Source organism: Electrophorus electricus, chromosome 18, assembly GCF_013358815.1.
Source record: "Electrophorus electricus isolate fEleEle1 chromosome 18, fEleEle1.pri, whole genome shotgun sequence".
Taxonomy (NCBI): Eukaryota; Metazoa; Chordata; class Actinopteri; order Gymnotiformes; family Gymnotidae; genus Electrophorus; species Electrophorus electricus.
Genome location: NC_049552.1, coordinates 730746 through 757131, shown reverse-complemented (window position 1 = coordinate 757131; position 26386 = coordinate 730746). Strand labels below are relative to the sequence as shown.

At 45.6% G+C, this 26386-nt stretch overlaps 1 protein-coding gene and 1 long non-coding RNA gene across 2 annotated transcripts in view; one reads left to right on the top strand and one right to left on the bottom strand.

The window, feature by feature from the left end:
* Positions 1–26386, top strand: part of hmcn2 (hemicentin 2) — a 57770-nt gene that overhangs the window by 13314 nt on the left and 18070 nt on the right. The window contains exons 13-52 of the mRNA XM_035536166.1: positions 164–291; positions 1028–1141; positions 1225–1383; positions 1845–2033; positions 5831–5926; positions 6015–6142; positions 6230–6374; positions 6729–6841; positions 7385–7538; positions 7641–7800; positions 9689–9816; positions 10380–10625; positions 10797–10880; positions 13658–13855; positions 14182–14312; positions 14993–15140; positions 15444–15570; positions 15934–16091; positions 16343–16621; positions 16715–16857; positions 17174–17324; positions 17425–17658; positions 17844–17957; positions 18195–18382; positions 18757–18853; positions 19060–19221; positions 19307–19420; positions 19658–19854; positions 20078–20159; positions 20317–20448; positions 20682–20825; positions 21813–21969; positions 22103–22227; positions 23295–23475; positions 23578–23675; positions 24182–24460; positions 24963–25156; positions 25596–25677; positions 25850–25986; positions 26208–26349. Coding sequence (XP_035392059.1) covers positions 164–291; positions 1028–1141; positions 1225–1383; positions 1845–2033; positions 5831–5926; positions 6015–6142; positions 6230–6374; positions 6729–6841; positions 7385–7538; positions 7641–7800; positions 9689–9816; positions 10380–10625; positions 10797–10880; positions 13658–13855; positions 14182–14312; positions 14993–15140; positions 15444–15570; positions 15934–16091; positions 16343–16621; positions 16715–16857; positions 17174–17324; positions 17425–17658; positions 17844–17957; positions 18195–18382; positions 18757–18853; positions 19060–19221; positions 19307–19420; positions 19658–19854; positions 20078–20159; positions 20317–20448; positions 20682–20825; positions 21813–21969; positions 22103–22227; positions 23295–23475; positions 23578–23675; positions 24182–24460; positions 24963–25156; positions 25596–25677; positions 25850–25986; positions 26208–26349 — 6038 coding nt within the window. The remainder of the gene's footprint in view (positions 1–163; positions 292–1027; positions 1142–1224; positions 1384–1844; positions 2034–5830; positions 5927–6014; positions 6143–6229; positions 6375–6728; positions 6842–7384; positions 7539–7640; positions 7801–9688; positions 9817–10379; positions 10626–10796; positions 10881–13657; positions 13856–14181; positions 14313–14992; positions 15141–15443; positions 15571–15933; positions 16092–16342; positions 16622–16714; positions 16858–17173; positions 17325–17424; positions 17659–17843; positions 17958–18194; positions 18383–18756; positions 18854–19059; positions 19222–19306; positions 19421–19657; positions 19855–20077; positions 20160–20316; positions 20449–20681; positions 20826–21812; positions 21970–22102; positions 22228–23294; positions 23476–23577; positions 23676–24181; positions 24461–24962; positions 25157–25595; positions 25678–25849; positions 25987–26207; positions 26350–26386) is intronic.
* Positions 1032–3084, bottom strand: LOC113587501. Its single transcript, XR_003411747.2, has 4 exons — positions 2733–3084; positions 2374–2458; positions 1209–1370; positions 1032–1122 (listed from the first exon to the last, which is right to left on the bottom strand). It is a non-coding gene; the product is annotated as an uncharacterized LOC113587501 (long non-coding RNA).

Below are 26386 nucleotides of genomic sequence, written 5' to 3'. Positions count from 1 at the left end.
ATGTGGGTTTAGTGCAGTAAACATGTCAAGTGGCAGCAATTTGAACAGATTAACAAAAAGTCTGGTTATAATTGGTGGATGTTTGAAGGCATTAGTGGGTGTGTTGTAATCAGAGACAACAAAAGCGTTTTTGTTCAGTCCTGGTGTGTGTGGTGTGTTTTAGGACAACTGTCACCCAGACGGGCACTCTAGTCATTAGAGATGCTGCCCCAGAGGATGCTGGGAACTACACCTGCCGGGCAGCCAATGACGTAGGCACTGCTGCCCAGTCAGCTGTTCTCACCTATGCAGGTGGGTTTGGTAATCTGTATGGGGATTTTAGTAGTCTGTGAGGGGAGTTTGGTAATCTGTATGGGGAGTTTAATAGTCTGTGAGGGAAGTTTGGTAATCTGTGAGGGGAGTTTGGTAGTCTGTGGTTGTTTGGTAATCAGCGGGGGAGTTCTGTAATATGTATTAAGAGATTAGTAATCTCTGAGGGGGAGTTTGGTAATGCGAACAGAAGGCTGTGAATCAAGGTAAGGGGAGATTCTACTAACAGAGAAACTTGATTGATAATCGGTTTAGTAAAAGATGAATATCATTACTGGAACTCTTAGTAGCATGTGGACAGATTTTTGAGTGGCCACTGATAGGACAGACAGAACCTACTAACAACAGGCTATTAGTAGTCTTGTGTTCAGTGTCCTGTAACTTCACATCCCTACTAGAGTTGTAGTACTGAATATAGAGTTTGTACACCATTTTTATATTATCAGTATTGTTAATCTTTACTGGATTATCAATTTTGTTCATCTTTATTGGATTATCAGTCTTTGCAGTACTGTTACCACAGAAGTCTGTGATATGCAAATTTTACATCCGTAAATGAGCATCCTCACCTATTTCAAACAACACGGATGAGTAAATAAATATGAATAGGTGAGTAGATAAGTAGAGAGTTCTGTCCAGCTTTTAACTTCTCACTGTACACAGGGACCCTAATCAGACTCGTTCTGAATGTAATCCAGAGTGTGGTTGTTCTTCTCAGAGGTGCCCAGCGTGTCGCTCGCACAGCGAGTGGTGACAGCGCTCATCGGTGCGGATGCGGCTCTGGAGTGCAGCGCCACTGGCACCCCACCCCCCCTGCTGACATGGAGAAAAGGTTCTGGCTCCACCCGTGACATTCGCGGCGTGCTTCTCCTCTGAAGTCCCGGCCTGCGATTACTCACAGCGTGTCTCCCTCAGGACGTCTGGAGCTCAGGTTGGAGCTGATCACTGAGCAGGACCTTCAGCGGGGCGTGCTGCGTGTGCCGAGCGTGCAGGAGCAGGATGGAGGAGAGTACACGTGTGAAGCATCCAACACAGCAGGGTCCACGTCAGCCACCGCACTACTGAAGGTGGGAGGTAAGAAAATCAGAATTAAACACACTTCAGATCAGATTCGGAGTTGTCCTGAAGCAAAGCCGTCCTGAAACGTCCACTGCACACTGCCGCTCTCTGAGTTTTCATTTCATTTCTAATTTTTAACAGCTGTGATGTACTTACTGACCTGTTAATAATCAGAATTATAATGAATATAACCTTTTTATTAAGCACCTCTTTTGAGGACGAACGCAGACTCTTAGTATCTTCTCGAGATGTTTTACTAACTTTGTGAAAGTGGTTTATTACATGTTTCCTGTTACTGCTTATTAGGATGACACTGATTTCACTGTCAATACTGAATGGCAGGCGTTACTGGTGTTACAGGCGTTACTGGCGTTTACAGGCATTACTGGCATTACAGGTGTTACAGATGTTACTGGTGTTACAGGTGTTACTGGCGTTACAGGTTCATTAATGTCTCCCTCTCCGTGTCTCCACAGCTGCTCCGGTCTTCTTCCAGTCTCCCCAGGACGTAACGGCTAACGTGGGGGATAACGTGACCCTGCCATGTGCAGCTCACGGTACCCCACCACCTTCTCTCATGTGGCGTCGCCAGGACGACCGTGAGGTGCCTAGAGAGTCGTCCAATCCTGTGGCCTCTCTGTCCTCTGCACCATTTCACATTCCAAGTGAGCTCACGCAGATCCGCCCAGATGCAAGAACATGAGCCATCTGAAAGGGCTGATGAAGTAGCCTCTCGCTTTCTTTTTCTCTCTCTCCCTCACTACCTCTCGTTCTCTTACTCTATATGTGCATGTGCTTGTGTTGTCCTTTTAGGTCAGGTATTTTTGTCCGAGCGTATTTTAAGAAGTATCTAAACTCAGATGTGATTAGACCCTTCTCATAAAAGCAGGGAAATGCGCATGTGCGCGCGCACACACACACACACACACACACACATTTAAATGATTATACTCAGTGTAATTTTGTTTTTGCATATTTTTTTAAATTCACTTTAAAGGTTCTTACTTGAAGCATGATCCCCATGTTTCATATCAAAATGTCCAGAACAATATCAGCTCTCTTCCTCGTGAGGTACAATTGACCTAGAGCACTGTGTAAAGAAATATGACCAGAATGCTGAAAATATGAGGGACAATTTTAGAAATCCATCATATTTCATTTGAAAACATACCTTTGCTCATGACCAACCAATAACTATATGAAAAAAAATTTTATATATATATATATATAGCGAGAGAGAGAGAGAGAGAGAGAGAGAGAGAGAGAGAGAGAGAGAGAGGTTAGACTGGTTTATAGTATGTGTATATATATATATACACACACACACTATACCAGCTTACCCTCACACAAAAACTATAACAAACCTTTACTAATGGACCGTCAATTTTGTCAAACAAAAGTCATGCCAAGTGTGTTAGAAATCAATTTCACAAATCTAAGAGAAACAGCATTTAGCTAGTAGCAGACGTCGTGCCCAAATGTGACCGCAGCTAATTCAACCACTGCAACTGTATTTTAAAATAACGCCCATTTGGCCATAGCCGTGTTTTATTTTCGTAATCTTCTTCACTGAAGGGAGCCCTCGGGCTGTAAAGCAACGTTTCCCCCGCCGCTTCTCCCCCAGAGCGCCATTACCTCACCCGCCGCAGGACGGTTAGCCGAGGGCTAGCTAGACAACGCCTGAAGGAAAGTTAACGCCTTAGTGATTTCGTGATTGTTTATTGGTTAGTTTCATACAGATTGACACACAAATTCTCCAATCCTGAACGCTAAGAGCTGAGCGACACACGAACACGCGAATCACACTGTGAGAGGCGGATGAAATGTATCGTAACCCATATCTGCCCTCTCATAGACCCTTTAGTCTTACCCACGACCACATTTAAAAGGAAAGTTGCAGAGGTTCAGCAAATGTTTGAAGTATATTTCTACACTCTTATTGCAAAGATATTAATAAAACACCGCGAAACATCCTTAAACAACGTGCGTCGCCCGCCAAGGGTTTGTGTTTTTTGGAACTGCTAAAATCTCATAAAAGCCATTTAATCAGATCATCCCAACCTTACTGGAATGTGGCAGTGTATGTGATCTGTGTGCCAGTGTGTGTAATTTGCGTGTCTGTGTGTTTGTGTCTTTACTTTGTGTGCCTATGTGTTTGTGTGTGAGTGTGTCTGTGTCTGGTTGTTTGTGTGCCTGTGTGTTTGTGTGTTTTGTGTGTGTAATTCATGACTTCAGCTGGAAGCAGAAAAGCCCAAAGTGAATTCCAGGGTGTCATCACTAGGTAATTATGGCTTGGTACTGAGTGCAAACCCGTGAGCTGTCTCATATGTTCTGATGCCTCTCAAATGCTGAATGTTGTAGTTTATAGCCCTTAAGGGTGTTTGTATTTCTAGTTCAGTTTCCTTGGTCTGGTCTAAAGTAAAAAATGAAATATTTTTGTGTTGTATGTCTGTTTTGCTTAGTGTTCACACTAACATTTACCATTGAATCAAAATAAACTGATATGGATACAGTCACATCCTGATTGGCCAGCTGTTATGATGTTTATGTTATGCCAGTAATTATGGTGATGCAAAACCAAACCTTTAGTAAAAAACTACACTGGGCCAATTGTGGCCGTGGTGTTTGTGAGTATCTGGTGGTGTTTTTACCAGTACTCACAGAATGCTGGAAAAATTCTTAAAGCAGGACGGCAACAGGAAGTTCTCTGAATTTTGTGACATCATGTCCTACATTTGGACCGTGTTCCTGCTTAAAACAAACCACACCAGAGTTCTTTTGAAAGTGGACTGAGACCAACCTGCTTAGAGTTAGAGTTAGAGTTAGAGCTTGGGTTAGGGTTATGGTTAGGGTTAGAGTTAAGTTTAGGGTTAGAGTTGGGGTGTTAGGGTTGGTAGGGCTAATGTTAAGGCTAGGGTTAGGGTTAGAAATAGGGTTAGGGTTAGAGTTAGAGGTTAGGGTTAGGGTTTAGGTTTAGGTTAGGGTTAGAGTTAAGTTTAGGGTTAGAGTTGGGGTGTTAGGGTTAGGTAGGGCTAAGGTTAAGGTTAGAGTTAGGGTTAGGGTTAGAAATAGGGTTAGGGTTAGAGTTAGGGGTTAGGGTTAAGGTCAGGGTGAGGATTAGGGTTAGGGTGGGGGTATTAGGGATATGGGTTAGAGTTAAGGTGAGGGTTAAGGTTAGAGTTAGGGTTAGAGTTAGGGGTTAGGGGTAACGTTAGAGTTGGGGTTAGGGTTAGAGTTAGGATTAAGGTTAAGGTTAGAGTTAGGGTTAGGGTTAAAGTTAGGGTGTTAGGGTTGGGGTTAAGGTTAGGGTTAGAGTTAGGGTTAGTTAGGGTGAGGGTGAGGATTAGGGTTAGGGTGAGGGTGTTAGGGTTAGGGGTTAGAGTTAGGTGTAGAGTTAGGGTGTTAGGGTTAGGGTTAAAGTTAAGGTTAGAGTTAGAGTAAGGGTTAGGGTGTTATGGTTATGTTAAGGTTAGGGTCGTGGTGTCGTGGTGCCCTGGTGTCCATTGTCGGCCAGAGGAGGATGGGCCCCACCCTTTGAGTCTTGGTTGCTCTCAAGGTTTCGTCCTCATGCTCTAGGGAGTTAGGGTTAAGGTTAGAGTTAGAGTTGGGGTGTTAGGGTTAGGTTAAGATTAGGGTTAAAGGTTAGGGTTAGGTTAAGGTTAGGGTCATCCTCATGCCCTAGGGAGTTAGAGTTGGGGTGCTAGGGTTAGGTTAAGGTTAGGGTTAAAGGTTAGGGTTAGGTTAAGGTTAGGGTCGTCCTCATGCTCTAGGGAGTTAGGGTTAAGGTTAGAGTTAGAGTTGGGGTGTTAGGGTTAGGTTGAGGTTAGGGTTAAAGGTTAGGGTTAGGTTAAGTTTAGGGTCGTCCTCATGCTCTAGGGAGTTTGCCTTGCTAACTGGGGACTCGGACATGGACATCTGTACAGCTACACTGTGATAACGGCTGTTGTGCAAGGGTGAAAAGAGGAGGCGGGGTGATCAATAACAGTTGAGCAAGCACAAAAGATCAATAATAATTGCTTTCAAAGCCTATTATGGCCACATAATCCTAACTAAATAAAACAAAATAAAAGTTAGAATATGTATAAAATAAATAAATAAATAAATAAATAAATAAATAGTTTCAGTAGTTCAGTAGTTTCAGTAGTTCTGATGTACTCAGGTACACTTTCCTGAATACTAAACTCATAAACGAAATCTTGATAAAGCAGAAGTATGGTTACCCTAGCTACATAAATCACTTTCACTGACATGACTCATGAACCTAGTGAGAGAACACAAACAATGGGTTCATGTTTGTGACCTGTCGTGTCTGCTCTCTCTCTCTCTTTCTCTCTCACGCTCTCTCTCTCTCTCTCTTTCTCTCTCACGCTCTCTCTCTCTTTCTCTCTCTCTCTCTCTCTCTCTCTCTCTCTCTCTCTCTCTCTCTCTCTCTCTCTCTCTCTCTCTTTCTTTCTCGCTACAGGTGTCTGGGTGGATGACGAGGGTGTGTATGTCTGTGAGGCCAAAAACCAGTTTGGCTCCATCACAGCCCAGGCCAGGCTGTCTGTCTCTGGTTTAGGTGTGTCTGTGCGTCTCACCTGAGTAATTGCGGTCACACTAATGTCAGTTCTGTGGAGGTGGTCACACTTTACTGTTCACTTAAGCAGAGCCGCCCCTGTTGGCTCAGGGTTCATCAGCCATCACGGCGGTGGTTGGTGAATCCGTAACCATACCTTGCATGCTTCTGGAGGGGATACCTCTGCCTGAACGAACCTGGGCTCACAATGGAAGACAGGTGAGTGGTACCAGACCTTTAAAGACGTGAGTCTGCTTTGTTGTTCTCTGCCGTTTTGTGGCCTTACAGGACTATTTGCCATGACAGATACAGGCAGGTGGAAGGACCTTCCGCAGGAGTGATGGAAGTCTCCACATGGACCGAGCTGCCTCAGAGGATTCTGGGACATACGTGTGCACAGCCATAAATGTGGTGGGATCAGCCAACCGTACAGTCACCCTTCAGGTTCATGGTGAGACATGTCCCTGATGCAGAGTGAACCATGAGTTAAGTCTCATTGGAATATGATGCATTTATGAGTGAGAGAAAAAGAGGGATTGAGAGAGAGAGACAGAGAGAGAGAGAGAGACTGATGTTTTTGCACTGGGTTAGTCTCATGGCTTTGTAATGTAGCCATTTAATGCACTCTTTTTCCTGTATCAGTATTAGGTCCAGAGTTTCATATCATAATATGAAGTGTAATTTCAAAGGTGTTATAGTTATCTTTATCACATGTAGAATCTGGGTTCCAGTGAAGTCCAGACCTCCAGTGAAGTCCAGACCTCCAGTGTTCTGTGAGCTGTTCTAACCTTCTGTCTTCTCACAGTTCCTCCCCAGATCAGTCCTGACCCTGTGCACTACGTGGCCCATGAGGGTGTGGCCATCTCTCTGCCGTGTCATGCCAGCGGAGTCCCTAAACCCACCATCGTGTGGTCCAAGGTAGGAAACGTGACCCAGGACTGGCAGGACACGTGGCCCAGGACTGGTAGGACACGTGGCCCAGGACTGGTAGGACAGGTGACCCAGGACTGGTAGGACAGGTGACCCAGGACTGGTAGGACACGTGACCCAGGACTGGTAGGACACGTTTGTTTGTGTCTCTGACCCTGCAGCCTGATGACAAACATGCTATGATAACTAGAGCACTGCGGTAATGATGAAGGAAGGGTTGAGTCACTCACGCTTTTTTACTTGGGGAATCTGAAGGGCCAGTATCCTTGGAGACCACCACAGACAGGGATTTGCAGTTTTCAAATCAAAGGCCGCCTGCTAAAGCTGCTTCAGCGACAGCTGTGGACGTGTGGAGGTGCAGAATGCTTTGTGTGTGGCAGCCAGAGAGCCATCAGAGGGGTTTATTTTGGGAGGCTTGGCCTGCATCTGAACGTCTATTCCTGAACCTGTCTCTCAGGTCCTCTGCTTCACCCCTGCTCTCTCTCCCGGTCTCACCCCTGCTCTCTCTCCCGGTCTCTCTCTTTTCGGCAGGGTGATGTGCCTGTCTTTCTGGACACCTCAGCCCCTGAGACTGATGGTGGTCTCCTTATCAGCAGACCTACTCTGGACCATGCAGGCCTCTACATCTGCACAGCCAGCAGCTCGGCCGGTTTTTCCAGCAGAGAGATTCTTCTCTCCATTTATAGTAAGGACCCTACAAGCAGGTTTAAGCAAAACTACCATCAAGTAACGGTTGCTGCTTGGGATAGAGTGACACTCTCCTCTGTGAATCTGTCCTTTTTGCCAGCCAAGCCCAGGATCCTCGGTGCAGATGAGCCTGGACAGATGGTGAAGATGGTGGCAGAGCTGGGGTCAGAGGTCATCCTGCCTTGTGAAGTTGAGGGAAGTCCCACCCCACTGGTGTCCTGGAGCAGAAACGGACAGCCCATCCCTCCAATGACAGCGTGGTATGACCATATAGACCACAGGACGTGTAAACACACACTCACAAACCCTCTACCATAAGAGTAGTCCTATAAGAGTAGACCTATAAGAGTAGTCCTATAAGAGTAGACCTATAAGAGTAGAGTAGTCCTATAAGAGTAGACCTATGAGTAGTCCTATAAGAGTAGTCCTATAAGAGTAGACCTATAAGAGTAGTCCTATAAGAGTAGTCCTATAAGAGTAGTTCTATAAGAGTAGTCCTATAAGAGTAGAGTAGTCCTATAAGAGTAGACCTATAAGTAGTCCTATAAGAGTAGTCCTATAAGAGTAGACCTATAAGAGTAGTCCTATAAGAGTAGTCCTATAAGAGTAGAGTAGTCCTATAAGAGTAGACCTATAAGAGTAGCCCTATAAGAGTAGACCTATAAGAGTAGTCCTATATGAGCAGACCTATAAGAGTAGAGTAGTCCTATAAGAGTAGCCCTATAAGAGTAGTCCTATAAGAGTAGACCTATAAGAGTAGAGTAGTCCTATAAGAGTAGTCCTATAAGAGTAGTCCTATAAGAGTAGTCCTATAAGAGTAGAGTAGTCCTATAAGAGTAGTCCTATATGAGCAGACCTATAAGAGTAGAGTAGTCCTATAAGAGTAGTCCTATAAGAGTAGCCCTATAAGAGTAGACCTATAAGAGTAGGCCTATAAGAGTAGTCCTATAAGAGTAGACCTATAACAGTAGTCCTATAAGAGTAGACCTATAAGAATAGACCTATAAGAGTAGACCTCGCTGTGAGTCACGTCTGCATTTGAACCAGTAAAGATTTCGGAAAAGCAAGGGGTTGGGCATTCCTGGATAAAAAAAGAAACATGTATTTGTGTGTGTGTGTGTGTGTGTGTGTGTGTGTGTGTGTGTGTGAGTGTGTAATGTTTGGTCTATGGGGAACTCTTTCACTATAAAGCTACATGTCAACAACTCCAGGCTGATGAGAATAACAGTAGATACATCAATCCCTCATGGCAGGAGTTTGTGTGTGTGTTTGTGTGTGTGTGTGTGTGTGTGTGTGTGTGTGTGTGTGTGTGTGTGTGTGTGTGTGTGTGTGAATGTGTGTGTGTGTGTGTTGCACATATGTGTGTGTTTTTTGGTAGGGGGTTGGGGAAATGTTGTTATGTGGGTGTGTTTGAGTCTGTGTGTGTATGTTTGGTGGGGTGTGAGTGTTTGTATGTCTGGCTTTAACCGTGACCTCAGCCCTAACCCTGACCCCATCCTTTACCATTTGATGGGTATGCACTCTAGTTCAGGGTCAAATCCGAATGTTGTGGACATATGCAGAGATGTCACAACCCCCCAGTGAGATTCCCACTTATTCTCTGTGACATACAAACATGAGAATGACTGGAGAACATTTTAAAGCGATCAGTAATGAATGACTTTACAGACTTGAACTTGGCACTTTAAACTTTGCTGAATGCATTTGATCTGACACTTAAAAAACCTCCCTGCCAACAGTACTAGCACAGAAGTCGGGTCACTTCTCTGTGAAATTTCATTGCTGCTGTCTGGCATCTTATACGTTTTAATCACAATAACTAAACATGCAAATCATGCGAAGCAACACAACACAGCAGAGGAGACCGAAGGTGTTTCATGGGGTCATGGCACCAGATTTAAAGGCACCAACAGGTTGCAGCACTCCCTGGAGTTAAGGAAAAACAGGTGGTCTCATGCTGCCTCATTTATGCTGATCTCCTGTTTCAGGCCAACAAACCTTTTTGTCAGTTGAACCAAATCCAGAAATTACTTGACTACAAATTACAAATTATGCTCCTGTTCTGGGGTTGAATGGGCTAGAATTGATCCCAGAGTTACTGTGTCTCTCCTGCTCTGGAGTTTATCTTCTTCTCCTGTCCATCTGCAGGTTCCTGGTGCTTCCCAACGGCTCTCTGAAAATCAGTGATTTACAGCTAATCGACAGCAAACTCTACACCTGCTCTGCTACCAATACAGCCGGCAACGTGTCTGTCACCTACAGTTTACACGTGCAAGGTGAGCAGGGTTTCCCATGTGACTCACCCACACACACCTGAACCAGGGTTATCACGTCACCCACAACTCAGTCAGGCTTATCACATCATCTTTCTGTCTTTAAAAGAAATTAGAAAGAAAATATGTGTAAAATTTGTGATTTTATACATTGTCTTGCCATTAGTAACTGTACACATACCAATAACGTTCATGTTAGTTTATGATGGCACATGATAAAATGTGATATATCGGGCTGTGGCACCTCGGTAGTTAACATACTCTACTAGTAATCAGAAGTTTACCAGTTCAAGTCCCACCACTGCCAGGTTTCCACTGTTGGGCTCCTAAACAAAACCCTTAACCCTCAGTTACTCAAGTTGTGTTTAGACAGAACTGTAAGTTGTTTTTTAAAAGTGTCAGATAAATACCAAAAATGACATTAGTAACTGTACACATACCAGCAAGGTGCATATTAATTGATGGTTATATATCCCTTCATGTTAGTTGAAGGTGACACATGATGATATAGGCTGTGTCATTTCCCAGGTTTGACTGATATCTTTATATATTTGTAACTTATTCAGCTAAACCGAAGATCCAGGCTCCGCCCACCTCTTTGAGGGCTCGGATTGGCCAGACAGTGGTGTTGCCATGCGTGGTTCAGGGAGAACCAACCCCAGAGCACAGCTGGTTTCACAACGGACGTCCCGTGGGCAATGAGAGGTCACTTAGGATCCCTGCCATACGGCACTCTGACAACGGCACCTATACCTGCGTAGCCAGCAACAGTGCCGGGGAGGACCATGCGGACATAGCCCTGCATGTGCTAGGTGCCTGTTAACACCTTTAACCACAAGCCTCCATACATGCTTCCCACATGGTTCATGGAAGTAAAGAGTGTTTCTCATGTCTTGGTTCCAACCCTGACATTCAGCGCAGCTTTGTATGCTCTGATCTGTGTGTGTGTGCGTGCGCGCGCGTGTGTGTGTGTGTGATTACAGAGGCACCCTTCTTTAAGACGCACGGAGAGGCCGTCATAGAAACTGTGGCTGGCAGGATGGTTGTAATTCCCTGTGCGGTACACGGTAGGCCAGCCCTGTGTCACATGCAGAAATACATAAAAATGATCCAGAAAACGTCTAGTGAGAGCGGAGATGTTACTCAGGCTGTGAGACTGAAAATGACAAATAACTTCAACCAAATGGGAAAAAGTGTTTCAGGTGCAGTGTGAGAGGTGCACCTGCAAAAGCACCCATCTTATGTAAACAACAACAACAACAACAACAACAACAACAACAACAACGACAACAACAATAATAATAATAATAATATCATCATCATCTGGGCTTTCAGGAGTCATTTATTGAATGTAATATGTCATTTATTATTTCCACATAATTCTTGTTCCCTCCAAATTAATAATATAGTAAATTATTCTGAGGATTTTACTACATTACTAAATAGAATTTAAATTTAGAGTGCAGAAGCAGACAGTAAAGTGGAGGAATCACTGTGCTGTCTGCCTTCTCTGAGGGTCACACATCTGCTTTTTTGCCTGAGGAGGACGAGCCCAGATTACAGACAGTTGCAGAGGGGCAAGGCCTTAGAGAGATAAAAGTCTCCTCAGGGTGCCAGAGTGTAAGCGTCCCAACGCTGGAGTTCATCTGTGGAGAAACAGATACCAACAGTCTACATAATGTTGTTTAACAGGCCAATTCCCCATAGAACTCCAGTAATTTGTTTTTTTAGCACTGGTTGTCACTGATGGAGTAGATGGATGTGTGGCATTTTATGGCTACATTTTATGGCTACAGTGTCATGTTTAAGGATTGCTTGGGAGAGCTGAATGTACACTATTAGAAGTTTAAATGACCTATTCTGTAGTGGAAACACAGACTGAAACATTAAACGACTGAAAGGTGTGTGATGAGCAGGTCTGTCAGGTGAGCATTAAGTCCAGCAAGGCCAGTGAGACAGGCTGTGCTGGGATCTGTGTGGGTAATGAAATGGGGCTGTGAAGCTAAAGTGCAGAGTTTCTGCTTTAATTTGTGCAGATACATTCAGACCAACCCTTTTAGACATAGTTCCTCTATTTCACACAGCCTGAAGTGATTGAAGTGTGTGAGCCACAGACATCTGCAGACGCTGAGTCCTTTCCTGGGGAAGTGCTGCCACTCAGACAGGTGCCTTCACAGGAAGCTCTACTGTGATTGGCTTAATTCATCCAGCTGTGTTGTGATTGGCTTAGTTCATCCAGCTGTGTTATGATTGGCTTAATTCATCCAGCTGTGTTGGGATGCGTTAGAGTACTCAGCCCAGATTTAACTCATCACAGTGAAGGTTTGTGTACTCTAACAGTGATGAGTTCAGATTTAACTCATCACAGTGAAGGTTTGTGTACTCTAACAGTGATGAGTTCAGATTTAACTCATCACCGTGAAGGTTTGTATACTCTAACAGTGATGAGTTCTGATTTAACTCATGCACAGCTCAACCTAAAAAAGCTCCTCTTTCTGCACAAACAGCTGTGTCGTAATAAACCCAGATGCTGCTGAAACCTTTTCATTTGGTCCTAAGAAAATCACTGTGTTCAATACCAGCCAAATTCCCATGTTTATCCTCCAATTCATAAAATGAAGTATCTTATGAGGTAATGCCCCTGATGCATGCTGGGAACTCTAATTGAACTCCTAACGGTAGATGAAAGCCAGCTGTAACATCACTAGTCCAGCGAATGTGACAGTGAACATCTGCTTGGTCAGAGCAGGACATCCCATCCTGTTCCAGCTCATTTCCATGTTTTTTTCTTATTTCACTTCCTGTGCTATTTGTGTTTACTATGGGGGATGGGTGACAGTAACATCAATAAATAAACAAGGGGTGAATACAGGCTCTGTTATACCTGAAGCTCTGATATACCTAAAGCTCTGATATACCTGAAGTTCTGATATGAAACTGAAGCTGTTGTAACTGAAGCTGTTATAATTGCAGCTGTTAAAACTGAAGCTATGTTATAAAACTGAAGCTATTATAATTGAAGCTCTGTTATAAAACTGAAGCTCTGTTATAACTGAAGCTCTGTTTTAAAACTGAAGCTGTTATAGCTGAAGATGTTATAACTGTAGCTCTGTTATAAAACCGAAGCTGTTATAACTGAAGATCTGTTATAAAACTGAAACTCTTATAAAACTGAAGCTCTGTTATAACTGAAGCTCTGTTATAACTAAAGCTGTTATAACTGCAGCTCTTATAAAACTGAAACTCTGTTATTAAACTCAAGCTCTAAGTGAAGCTGTTAAAACTCAAGCTGTTATAACTGAAGCTCTGTTTTAAAACTGAAGCTGTTATAGCTGAAGATGTTATAACTGTAGCTCTGTTATAAAACCGAAGCTGTTATAACTGAAGATCTGTTATAAAACTGAAACTCTTATAAAACTGAAGCTCTGTTATAACTGAAGCTCTGTTATAACTAAAGCTGTTATAACTGCAGCTCTTATAAAACTGAAACTCTGTTATTAAACTCAAGCTCTAAGTGAAGCTGTTAAAACTCAAGCTGTTATAACTGAAGCTCTGTTATAAAATTGAAGCTCTGTTATAAAACTGAAGCTGTTATAACTGAAGCTCTGTTATAAAATTGAAGCTCTGTTATAAAACTGAAGCTGTTGTAACTGAAGCTCTGTTATAAAACTGAAGCTCCGTTATAGCTGAAGCTCTGTTATAACTGAAGCTCTGTTATAGCTGAAGGTCTGTTATAAGCCTCAGCCAAACTGCTACTTTATTTCCACAGGTACTGGAGGAAATGTGTTTTTTATTTTTATCAGCATCAGTTCATTTAACCTTTAACCTTTCTCACTCCCTACAGGATCCCCTCCTCCTCGTGTCCACTGGTTTAAGGGTGGATTGGAGGTCCATATGGGCCAATCAGAACATGGCGTGTCTCAGTTCCAGAACGGCTCTCTGTTGATTGGTTCAGCATCTGCCAGTCACAGTGGAGATTACAAGTGTGTAGCCACCAATGAGGCGGGCTCCACGGAGAAAACAACACGGCTGAAAGTCAGTGGTGAGATAGAAAAAGCAGAAACTAAACACAGGTCTGACAAATGTGTCCTCTGACCACCTGACCAGTTGTCACTATCACACTGTCCTCTCCATCAGGGGGGGACAGTCTCCATCACACTGTCCCCTCCATCACACTGTCCCCTCCTTAAGGGGGATAGTCTCCATCACACTACCCTCTCCCCAGGGAGTGACAGTCTCCATCACACCGTCCTCTCCTCCAGGGGAGGACAGTCTCCATCACACTACACTCTACAGTGGTACAGTGGCCCATTGGAGAACCGCCAACACTGTGGACAGAGGAGGGAATTCTGCTGTTTCTGCTTGCAGTTCCTCCAGAGATCTCGGCAGACGGCCAGTCTGGAACCCTGACAGTCACTGTGGAACAGCCCCTCACCCTGGGTTGCCATGCCCAAGGACACCCCAATCCCTCCATCTCCTGGACTAAAGACGACAAGCCTGTAGGTCTACCCCACCTGCAGGTCTACCCCACCTGTAGGTCGACCCTGTAGGTCTGCCCCACCTGTAGGTGTACCCCATAGGTCAACCCTATCTGTAAGTCTTGCCTGTAGGTCTACCCTCCTGTAGATCTACCCCATAGGTCTACCCCACCTGGAGATCTATGTTTTATGCTTATGTTTTACGTTTACGTTTACATTTACCACGTTTATCAGACACTTATCCAGAGCGACTTACAAAAGTGCTTTGTCATTTCCTCATAGAATACATCCTAGCAGTACAGTAGGTTAGAGTCCAACATACCAATGAACTAGAACACTGTAGAATACAGGAATAAATGCTGATACCTAGAAATGCAAAATACATTTGAAAAGTCCTTTATTAAAAAATGCTTATTGGAGTTTGGTGTTCTGGTGAAACAGTTTACTGCCCACCACACACACACACACACATATGCACATGCACAAACAAGTGCACATGCACATATTCATGCACACGTGCACATACACATGTACACACACACACACGCACACATACACATATGCACGCACGCATGCACGCACACACACACACACACACACACACACATACACATATGCACGCACGCATGCACGCACACACACACACACACACACGCACGCTGTGCTGATTGGTGAGTTCGCTTGCTGTGTGTGGGCTGTAGGTTCAGGCCTCCCCTGGCGTGTACCTGTACGGCGGGAGCAGGCAGCTGCATGTTGCCCGGGTGCAGAGCGAGCATGCAGGCGTCTACTCGTGCACTGCCGTCAACTCTGCAGGCCGGACGAGCAGGACCTTCTCAGTGGTGGTCCAGGGTACGCTACTCAATGGTGGACCAGCTCAGAATGACTGATGAGTTCATTCTGTTACACTCATATCCTTATTTCACCTTCTGTGTGTGTGTGTGTGTGTGTGTGTGTGTGTGTGCGTGTGTGCGTGTGTGTGTGTGTGCGCATGAGTACGTGTGTGTGTGTATGTGTGTGTGTATGTGTGTCTGTGTGTGTGTGTGTGTGTACATATGCGTGTTTGTGTGTGCATGAGTGCGTGTGTTTGTGTGTGTATGTGTGTGTGTGTGTGTGTGTGTGTGTGTGTGTGTGTGTGTGTGTGTGTGTGTGTAGCTCCTCCTGTAATCTCCGGCATGTCTGGAGTGCAGGAGATCACTGTGGTGGCAGAACAGGAGGTGGAGCTGCAGTGTCGTGTTAGTGGGAGGCCTGCACCCACCATAGAGTGGAGTCACGATGGGGAGTGAGTGAAAATCACACACACACACACACACACACACACACACACACACATACACACACACACACACACACACACACAGAAACCCATACTCACACACAGACACATATACACACAACACACAAACTCCCCCCCCACACACACACACAGAAACCCATACTCACACACAGACACATATACACACAAACTCCCCCCCCACACACACACAAGCACACACACACACACACACATACTGTTCTGTCAGCACTCAACAATAAGTGTTCATTCACATTGTCTCTCTCTCCACTCATTCATTCTGCTTTCCTTCTCTCTCTCTCTGTCCCTGAATCTCTCCATCTCTCTTGCCCCCACGACCTCCACCCCCAGGGTGCTGTCCCATCATGGCGACCCCCATGTGGAGTTCCTGGAGCAGGGCCAGGTGCTAAGGATAAAGTCAGTGAGGCCAAGGGACCAGGGTGTGTACCAGTGCACAGCCAGCAACAGCGCCGGCACACAGACGCGCCTCTTCCGGTTGGTCGTCCAGGGTAACCGTCCTCTACTCTGCCGCACTACTGCATGTCCTAACCCAACACATGAGCCTTGTTTCACTGCATACGGGACGTGGGACAGACTGCAAAGGAAGGCTTGACGAGTCTGCCAATCTTAATCTGAATCCATCAAATCCAGTTAATTCCGCAGTGACTGTGTTGTGGGGTTAGTTGAGAGCCACAGAGGTGCTGCTGGGTAATTGCAGCTGTCCTCCATGATCTGCAGTCCCTGTCTGTCCGCTCCACAGTACCCCCGGCCATCCGCAATGGCGCTGGTGGCTCTGAGCTGACGGCAGTCCTGGGCGAGACGGCGGTCCTTCCGTGTGACGTGGAGGGGAGTCCCCCACCCAGCCTCACCTGGCTGAAGGACAGCCAACCCCTTGTGTCCAGCAGTCTGCTGATGTACGTCCAGGGGGGACGCATGTTGCGTTTGGGGGCCGTGCGCACAGAGGACGCCGGCACTTACACATGTCGGGCCAAGAATCCGGCCGGGACAGCGCATTCGCACTACACGCTCAGCATTCTGGGTAAGGTAGTCCGAGAGGTGAAGTTTAATGTGAGCTCAGGCTTGGTGCTGGGCTCATCGTAGCAATGCAGGGTTTGTGAGGGTGTGTGCTCAGTTCCTCCACAGATTGAGGGAACCTCTACATCGCTCGGTGCTGGCAGGAGACAACAGAAAGTACGCGTGAACGGCACTGCGACGTTGTCCTGCCTGGCCAATGGACACCCAGAACCCACCACTCAGTGGTTCAGAGATGGACAGGTATGGGTTTGTGTGTATCTGTTTGTGTGTCTGGGTGTGGCGTATGTGTGTCTGGGAGAGCTGTATATGTATGATTGGTGTGTATAGGTGTGGGTGGGGTGTGAGTGAGAGGGTTGTGTGTGTGTTGTTAGTGTGTATAGGTGTGTGTGTGTGTAGGAGGGTTGTGTGTGTGTGTTGGTGTGTATCGGTGTGTGTGTGTGTATGTGAGAGAGAGAGTTGTGTGTGTATGATTAGTGTGTATAGGTGTGTGTGTGTGTGGTCATGAGGTTAGGTTTTCAGTATGTGGTATCTGATTCCCTCCCTCTGGGATGTGCAGCTGTTGGGGAGGGTGCCCCCTGCAGGCGTGCGTGTGGCCTCGCACCTGCTGCACATTGAGAATGCGTCTCGCTCGCATGAGGGGCACTACTCCTGCATATCGTCCAACTCCGCTGGAGAGGACACGCGGGACTTCCACGTCATCGTCCAAGGTAAACTCCAGACTCACGCACCTACACACACTCCATGTGTGTCAGAGGGGTGTGTAAAGCAGCTCCTGTCTGTCTGTCCTGTCTGCCTCTTCTTCCTCAGTCCCTCCTGTCCTTCATCGAGTGAGTCTCGGCACGTCCGGGTGGGCAGTCGGGGAGAGGGAGGAGGGTGAGGAGAGGAGAGAGAGAGATGGAGGGGAGTCTGAGAGACGGGAGGTGGTGTTGGGGAGCTCCATCAGTCTGTCCTGTGAGAGCAACGCTATCCCTCCACCGCACCTGAGCTGGTACCATGACGGCCGGCCGCTGAGCACTACACGCGGAGCCATGCTTCTCGCAGGTGACCTAGAGGAAAATCGCTGTTTGGAGACAACAGAGGACAAGGACTAGTTCAATATGAGCTGGAACTTTTCTGTTGATGTTGTCTTTTAAGGCCAGATGCATTGAGCTTGGCTCTCCTCCATGTTAGCACAGTGAGAACGCTGCATTCAGGAATCATGGTCACGTGTGACATCTTTCTTTAAGGGGGCCAAGTCCTGCAGCTCCCCCATGTTGGCCTGGAGGATGCTGGGAAATACACGTGCGAGGCAGTGAATGAGGCAGGGGAAGATCGCATGCACTTTGACCTGGAAGTGCTTGGTAAGCCTCACAGCTACTGTGACTCAACCTCACTCTGCTCTGACTCCACCTCACTATACTGTGACTCCACTTCATTCTGTTCTGGTGTCTCTGCTTCACAGGTGCCCTTTCACTATCTCGTGACTGACCTGTGTCTGACTCATGTCTGATTCGTGTCTGACTCATGTCTGATTCATGACTGAGCTGAGTCGATGTTGCTTGGTTGTTCTTACTGCTCATGCCTTGTTTCTGACACAGTACCTCCTGTGATGGCGGACCAGTCTGAGGAGTTTCTGGTGGAGGTGTCTGCTGTGGTGAACTCGAGCGTCAGGCTGCGCTGTGACACCACGGGGGTGCCTCCACCCTCCATATCCTGGTTTAGGGATGGCCTGCCCCTCCAAAGCAACGCACGCCACCACATCCAGGAGGAGGGTAAAGTCCTGCAGGTGAGACACCATGGCTGCACTCCCTCTGGCCAACAGCAGAATGGGAATTTGCTATTACATATGGTGTGTTCAGCAACTAAGAGTGAAGACTCTGAAATCTTATGTGTTTCTGTGTGTGCGTCTGTGTGTGTATGCATATGTATGGATTTTTTTGGATGTGTGTATGTTTGTGCATGCATGTTGCTGATGTGCGTGTGCGTGCGTGTGTTGTGTGTGCGTTTGCATGTGGTGTGTGTGCATGTGCGTGTGCATGTGGTGTGTGTGTGTGTGTGTGTGTGTGTGTGTGTGTGTGTGTGTGTGTGTGTGTGCGTGTGTGTGTGTGCGCGTGCGTGCGTGTGGTGTGTGTGTGTGTGCACGTACATAACTATGTTTAGATCATGGACATTCAGGTATCAGACATGGCAGGCTATCTCTGCGTCGCAGAAAACAAGATTGGAGCAGTGCAGAAACTTTACAGTCTGTCTGTGCAAGGTAGCGCGTCATTTGATCTACTCATTTAAAACATTTACATTTTTTAATTCCAGGAAGATATGTATGTTTAGGATGTTTGGTAAAATATCCTGTTTAATGGCTGAGGGCTGCGTCTGTATCTGCTTATGATATAATTAGATTCTGTAGTTAACTGTCCTCTCATGGTATCATGTATCTTTACTGCTTTGTGCTTGCTTGTCTCTTAGTGCCGCCGAGGATTGTGGGTCAGCGGGAAGAGGAAGTGAGCGTTGTAGAGGGTCACATGGTCTCTCTTCTGTGTGATGTGCAAGCATCTCCAGCCCCTGACATCATCTGGACCAGAGACGGCCAAGCTCTGCACTTCACTGCAGGCATCCACATCCTTGCAGGTAGCCCATGGAGATCTAACACACAGTCCCCATGTCATGTGACAGGGAGCTGCGGTCAAGCGTGATGTGACTGTGATATTCGCAGGTGGTCAGATGCTGCAGTTACCCAGGGTGACCCAGCAGGACACAGGCCAGTATGTTTGCACGGCCACCAGCTCTGCCGGTCAGGATCAGAAGAGCATTCTACTTGCTGTCCACGGTTAGAAAGCTTGGCATCTCTGACACTTTTCAGACTTGATTATCCCTCATTTTTCTTTTTATGTGACCATTTCTAAAGTAATAACTATGAAGATCTTTACCACAGTACCACAGTACCACCTTTTTATTAAAAGTAAAGTTCACTTTTGCAATTACACACACACTACTGCACCAAGTATGTGACTAGTGGCTTCACTGCACCTGTATCACCTGTACATCCTGTATCTCTCTGTTCTAGTCCCACCAACCCTACTTGCCCAGCGTGACACAGAGTCAGAGGTCATGAGCTCACAGGTGGGGTCGTCAGTTACCTTCCGCTGCGAGGCTGGAGGTGTCCCTGAGCCTGAGGTCACATGGTACCGTAACGGTCTGCAGCTTTCAGATGGGTCGGGCCTGCAGATAGGACCACAGCAGCTGAGGATAGTACAAGTACAGGTGAAGGGGTCGTTGCCACACTTATGAGGGGTCGCGCGGCCACTCGGTGATGAAGCCGTGTTTTTTTACCTTCCACACACCTGTACAGTTTCCTTATCAGCATCTCAACAGCAGGTTTCTTTACTGCGTGTGTGTGTGTGTGTGTGTGTGTGTGTGAGAGAGAGAGAGACAGAGTGTATACATATGCAGTGTTTTTCACTGACCCAAGCTTTCTGCTCTGCAGGTATCTGATGGTGGCATTTATACCTGCGAAGTGTCCAACCCGGCTGGACAGTTGAACCGCACCTTCAGGTTAAAGGTTCATGGTGAGGTCACCAGCCAAAACTCACCACATTTGTTCATTTCTGCAAATTGTGTTGTTTTTGTGTTATTATTGTAACATATCGACATCATGTAAAGAAAACAAATTAGTTTATGTATATGTGTGTTGTGTGTATGTGTGTGTTATGTAACATGCTTCAGTGCCTCCCGTAATGGAAGGACCTCTTCATGAGAGCCTCTCAGACAAACTGGGCTCCCACGTCAGCCTGGTGTGTGACACCACTGGGATACCTGCACCCCAGATCAGCTGGCTGAAGGACGGGACTGCAATCGGTCAGTACACATGGTCTGACATCACCAAGGTGCTGGAGGATGGGCACTGGATCCTAAACAGTGATGTGTTTGTGTGTGAGAGAGAGTTTGTGTGTGTCCAGGACTGGGGTACTGACAGACCAGTAGTGGAGTACTGACAGTCCAACACTGGCGTTACTGACAGACCAGTAGTAGGGTACTGACAGTCTACTGGCCACTGACATTCTGTTACTGTCCACACTGTGTGTGTGCAGGGAGCACTGGGCGGAGTCAGGAGGAGGTGCAGGGTCACAGGCTTGAGCTGGGACCCCTGCAAATGTCTCATGCTGGAACCTACACCTGTGTAGCCGAGAACAGCGAGGGGCGAAGCCAGAAGGACTTTTCACTCACTGTACAGGGTAAACCCAGATCAGTCTCAATGTGTGCAGTGTACAGGGTAAACCCAGATCAGTCTCAATGTGTGCAGTGTACAGGGTAAACCCAGATCAGTCTGCATGTGTGCAGTGTACAGGGTAAACCCAGATCAGTCTGCATGTATGCAGTGTACAGGGTAAACCCAGATCAGTCTGCATGTGTGCAGTTTACAGGGTAAACCCAGATCAGTTTGCATGTGTGCAGTGTACAGGGTAAACCCAGATCAGTCTGCATGTGTGCAGTGTACAGGGTAAACCCAGATCAGTCTGTATGATTCCAGTGTACAGGATAAACCCAGATCAGTCAGCATGTGTGCAGTGTACAGGGTAAACCCAGATCAGTCTGCATGACTCCAGTGTACAGGATAAACCCAGATCAGTCAGCATGTGTGCAGTGTACAGGGTAAACCCAGATCAGTCTGCATGTGTGCAGTGTACAGGGTAAACCCAGATCAGTCAGCATGTGTGCAGTATACAGAGAAAACCCAGATCAGTCTGCATGTGTGCAGTGTACAGGATAAACCCAGATCAGTCTGTATGACTCTAGTGTACAGGGTAAACCCAGATCAGTCTGCATCTGTCCAGGGTAAACCCAGATCAGTCTGTATGACTCTAGTGTACAGGGTAAACCCAGATCAGTCTGCATCTGTCCAGTGTACAGGGTAAACCCAGATCAGTCTGCGTGTGTGCAGTGTACAGGATAAACCCAGATCAATCTGCATGTGTGCAGTGTACAGGGTAAACCCAAATCAGTCTGCATGACTCCAGTGTACAGGATAAACCCAGATCAGTCTGTATGACTCCAGTGTACAGGGTAAACCCAAATCAGTCTGTATGACTCCAGTGTACAGGGTAAACCCAGATCAGTCTGTATGACTCCAGTGTACAGGGTAAACCCAGATCAGTCTGTATGACAGTGAAGCATCTGTCTCTCATTTGGAATTCATTTCACTCTTCTTCTCTGCCCATTAGTGCCGCCGACCATCTTGGACTCCGGTCACCCTTCTGATGTCAGTGCCCGTGTGGGGGCGGAGTTAACTTTAGAGTGTCAGCCTGTGGGCACGCCCACCCCTCAGCTGGCCTGGCTGAGGAATGGCTTGTCACTGGACACCACCAATGAGAACATACGGTCAGTTTGTCTGCTGTTGGTTCTTTCGGTCTTGCTCTGCGGTAGTGTGCGGTTCTGTTTGCCTTATTTGAGTGTGTGTGTGTGTGTGTGTGTGTGTGTGTGTGTGTTTGTGTGTGTGTGTGTGGGGGGGCAGTGTCTCTGTGGATGGCAGCAGGTTGACACTCCTACACCTGCGGGAGGAAGACGCAGGATCTTACACCTGCACGGCCAGCAGTCCCACTGGGCAGGACAGCAGGACCTACACCCTGGTCATCCTGGGTGTGGAGCTCGAACTTTCTCTTAATTCAACATCCTGTTATTGTTGCTCACCATGTGTATTTATTGAGGATATGAGCACATTTACAGTAATATAATTTACATGAATATTACAGTATTTACAGAAATATAATGTATAGTAATACAGTGTTTACAATAATATAATGTACAGAAATATTAGTGTATACAATAATATAACGTACAGAAATATTACAATATTTACAGTAATATAATGTACACTAATAATACAGCATTTACAGTAATATATTGCACAGTAATATTACAGTATTTGCAGAAATAGAATGTACAGTAATTACAGTATTTACAATAATATAATGTAAAATGTATAGTATGTACATTAATATCAGTGTGTACAAAATATTAGTATGTATTAAAATATCAGTATGTACAGCTGTTAGGGAGTATGTACATTTATTTACTGGCTATTTACAGTAATATCAGTAAGAACAGTAATATCGGTCAGATTAATAATATTAGAGAGAGTATATTAGAGAATATCATTTAGTCATTTTCATAAGTATAGAAATATTATGGAGTATTTAGAGTAACATTCATAAGTATAGTAATATTAGGAAATATTTACAGTAATATAAGTATAGTAATACTAGAAAATATTTATAGTAATATTCATAAGTATAGCAATAGGAAATATTTATAGTAATATTCATAAGTATAGTAATATTATGGAGTATTTACAGTAATATTCATAAGTATAGTAATATGGAGTATTTCTAGTAATATTCACAAGTATAGTAATATGGAGCATTTGCAGTAATATAAGTATAGTAGTATTATGGAGTATTAACAGTAATATTCATAAGTATAGTAATATTATGGAGTATTTTTAGTAATATTCATAAGTATAGTAATATTATGGGGTATTTACAGTAATATAAGTATAGTAATATTATGGAGTATTTCTAGTAATATTCATAAGTATTGTAATATTATGAAGTATTTACAGTAATATTCATAAGTATAGTAATATTATGGAGTAGTTACAGTAATATTCATAAGTATTCAGAATCCGTGTGCTTATGCCCTTACAGTCCCCCCATCTATACCAGAGCAGAGTGGCCCCCCGGAGGTGCACGCTCTTCTGCACAGTGTGGTCACTCTAGAGTGTCACGCTACTGGCTCCCCCCAACCTCAGATCAGCTGGCTGAGGGACGGTCAGCCTCTGCTCCTGACCCCTCGGACCCGGCTTCTCTCCAGAGACACTGTTCTCAGGTCAGTTATACACATGCACATATTATTCTCATTATTTTGTCTGCATTTGTCAGGAGAGACATTGTCATTTGTGTGTGTGTGTTTGTGTGTGTGTGTGTGCAGGATCTCTCCAGTGCAGCTGACAGACTCTGGGGTTTATATGTGTGTGGCCCGTAGTAAGGCTGGCTTGGCAGAGCGTAAATTTCACCTGCAGGTTCAAGGTAACATTACAACCCAGAGCACATTCATTTCAGCAATTAAGCATCTTAAACTGCTGACTCGCTTCCTCTGTCCTTGTTTAATCTGCTGACTCGTTTCCTCTGTGTTTGTTTAATCTGCTGAGTGGTTTCCTCTGTGTTCGCTTAATCCGATGACTCATTTCCTGGGTTTGTTTAATCTGCTGACTCGTTTCCTCTGTCCTTGTTTATTCTGCTGACTCGTTTCCTCTCTGTTTGTTTAATCTTCTGACTCGTTTCCTCTGTCCTTGTTTAATCCACTGACTTGTTTCCTCTGTTTGTTTAGTCTGCCGAGTGGTTTCCTTTGTTTGTTTAATCTGCTGACTCATTTATTGTGTTTGTTTAATCTGCTGACTCGTTTCCTGTGTTTGTTTAATCTGCTGGCTCGTTTCCTCTAAATCCTACGCTTTGTTGTACTTTATATTAGACATATATGCACCATTTTACTCTCCAGTAATCGCAGGTTCTTATTGGTTCCCTGTTGTCCCTAGCCCCACCCACAGTGGAGCACACAGAGGCAATAGAGGATGTGATAGTGGTTCAGGGCTCCATGGTGACACTGACATGTGAGGCTCATGGCGTCCCCCCTCCCACCCTCGTCTGGCTGAAGGACGGCCAGCCACTGTCCCTCCACCACAACCTGCTGCTGGATGACCAGGAGATGCGATTCCAGCTGTCCAACGTGGAGACCACACATGCCGGCTTCTACAGCTGTGTGGCCAGCAACCAGGCTGGCAGTAGCTCCAAAACCTTCAACCTCACCGTGTTAGGTACCAGAGACCCTCAGTGTCTTAGATACCAGAGACCCCTCAGTGTGTTAGTAACCAGAGACCCTCAGTGTGTTAGGTACCAGAGACCCTCAGTGTGTTAGATACCAGAGACCCTCAGTGTGTTAGGTACCAGAGACCCTCAGTGTGTTAGATACCAGAGACCCTCAGTGTGTTAGGTACCAGAGACCCTCAGTGTGTTAGGTACCAGAGACCAGTCACTGTGTTAACTACCAGAGAGCTCTGTTAAAGAACTTTATTCTCGCTGTTTTGGGTACCTGAGAGTCCCATTAAAGAACTTTAATATGTTAGGTATCTGAGAGCTCTGTTGAAGAACTTCAAACTCACTGTGTTTGGCATAAAATACCCCTGACTAAGTTAGTTTCCAGTGACTTCTTTCACAGAACATCAAAGTCAACTTTCTTTTAAAATCATTCCATGTTTGATATTGAGGGTGAGATTTACTAGTGAAAGTGTTGTATTAAATTTCTCTGTTCCTTTCCAGAGCCTCCGAAGATCTTTGGCCCCTTGGCGACGCAGGAGCTGTTGAAGGCACTGGACGGCGTCCTAGAGCTGGGATGCTCTGCTGAGGGAGTCCCTCCTCCCACTCTCAGCTGGCTGAAGGATGGGCGCCCCCTAGAGGACAGCTCTGCCATAGTACAGCAAGGTGGACAACTTCTCAGGATCAACAAAGTTCAGGTCTTCAAATTATTACATATTTTTGAGAAATTTGCTGAAATTTATAATACCGTGACTACCCTGAAAATACCCTGATAGTTCATGTTCTGTTTGTGATTCCATAATCATTAATCAAAATGCAGTGACTTAAAACATCTAAAATGTTTATTTTGGGCTACATCACCAAGGCCAAGCAGGCTGGGTAAAAATATTAACCAATAGTATCATGTCATGTTTTCACAGTCCAGTCAAATCTCAAGCCCTTCACCAACTGAATATTTTGAAATGTGTGGCATTGGGGAAATAAAATGCGTTATGATTTCAGTTTTCTTGTCTATAAGAAACATAAATTCTTCTATTGCTGACGATGTGTGTGTCTGTGTGTGTGTGTGTTTGTGTGTGCGTGTGTGTTTGTGTGTATGTGTGTGTTTGTGTGTGTGTGTTTTCCCCATCATCACAGGTGGAAGATGGAGGCCTGTATACGTGTCTGGCCAGTAGCCCAGCTGGTGAGGACAGCAGAAGCCACTGGGTGCGTGTCCAGCGTAAGTGTGCAAACAGTGTGTGATCAGTTATGACAGTGGGTTATTAGTGTGTGTTATCAGTGTGTGTGGTCAGTGTGTGATCAGTATGTGTGATCAGTGTGTGGTCAGTGTGTGGTCAGTGTGTTCCTCTCTGCCTTGCGGTATTCTCAGTCCTGCTATCACCCTCTTCTAGTTCCACCCATGCTGGTTGGCTCCAGTGCTGTCAGAACTGTATCAGTGCCTCTTAATGGTCACATGACCCTGGAGTGCCAGACAGACGGAGACCCTGTACCAGACATTCAGTGGTACAAGGATGAAGAAAGGTTACAGGTACAAAGGAACTATGCTTAATGTTACCCTGACCCTAACCCTGAGACATGTGTTGTAACCTTAATGTAACTGTGACCCTAACCCTGACCCTAAGACATGTGTTTTAACCTTAACCTGAGCATGTTTGGGTTCACCCCAACCTTAATCCAAAACCACAACCAGTTGCACACATCACTGTGTGCTTTATTCTTTATGCGTTCTTCACTCTCTCTGCCTCTCAGCTGGGAGGTGGCATTCAGAGCATTGCAGGCGGTCAGTATCTGGAGATTGAAGACGTGCACCTGGAGGACGGTGGTCTGTACAGCTGCACGGTGTCCAATATGGCTGGCAGTACTAGTCTTCAGTTCTCTGTCATGATCCTCTGTACGTATGTGCCTAGAAAATTCTTCACCTAGGAGTA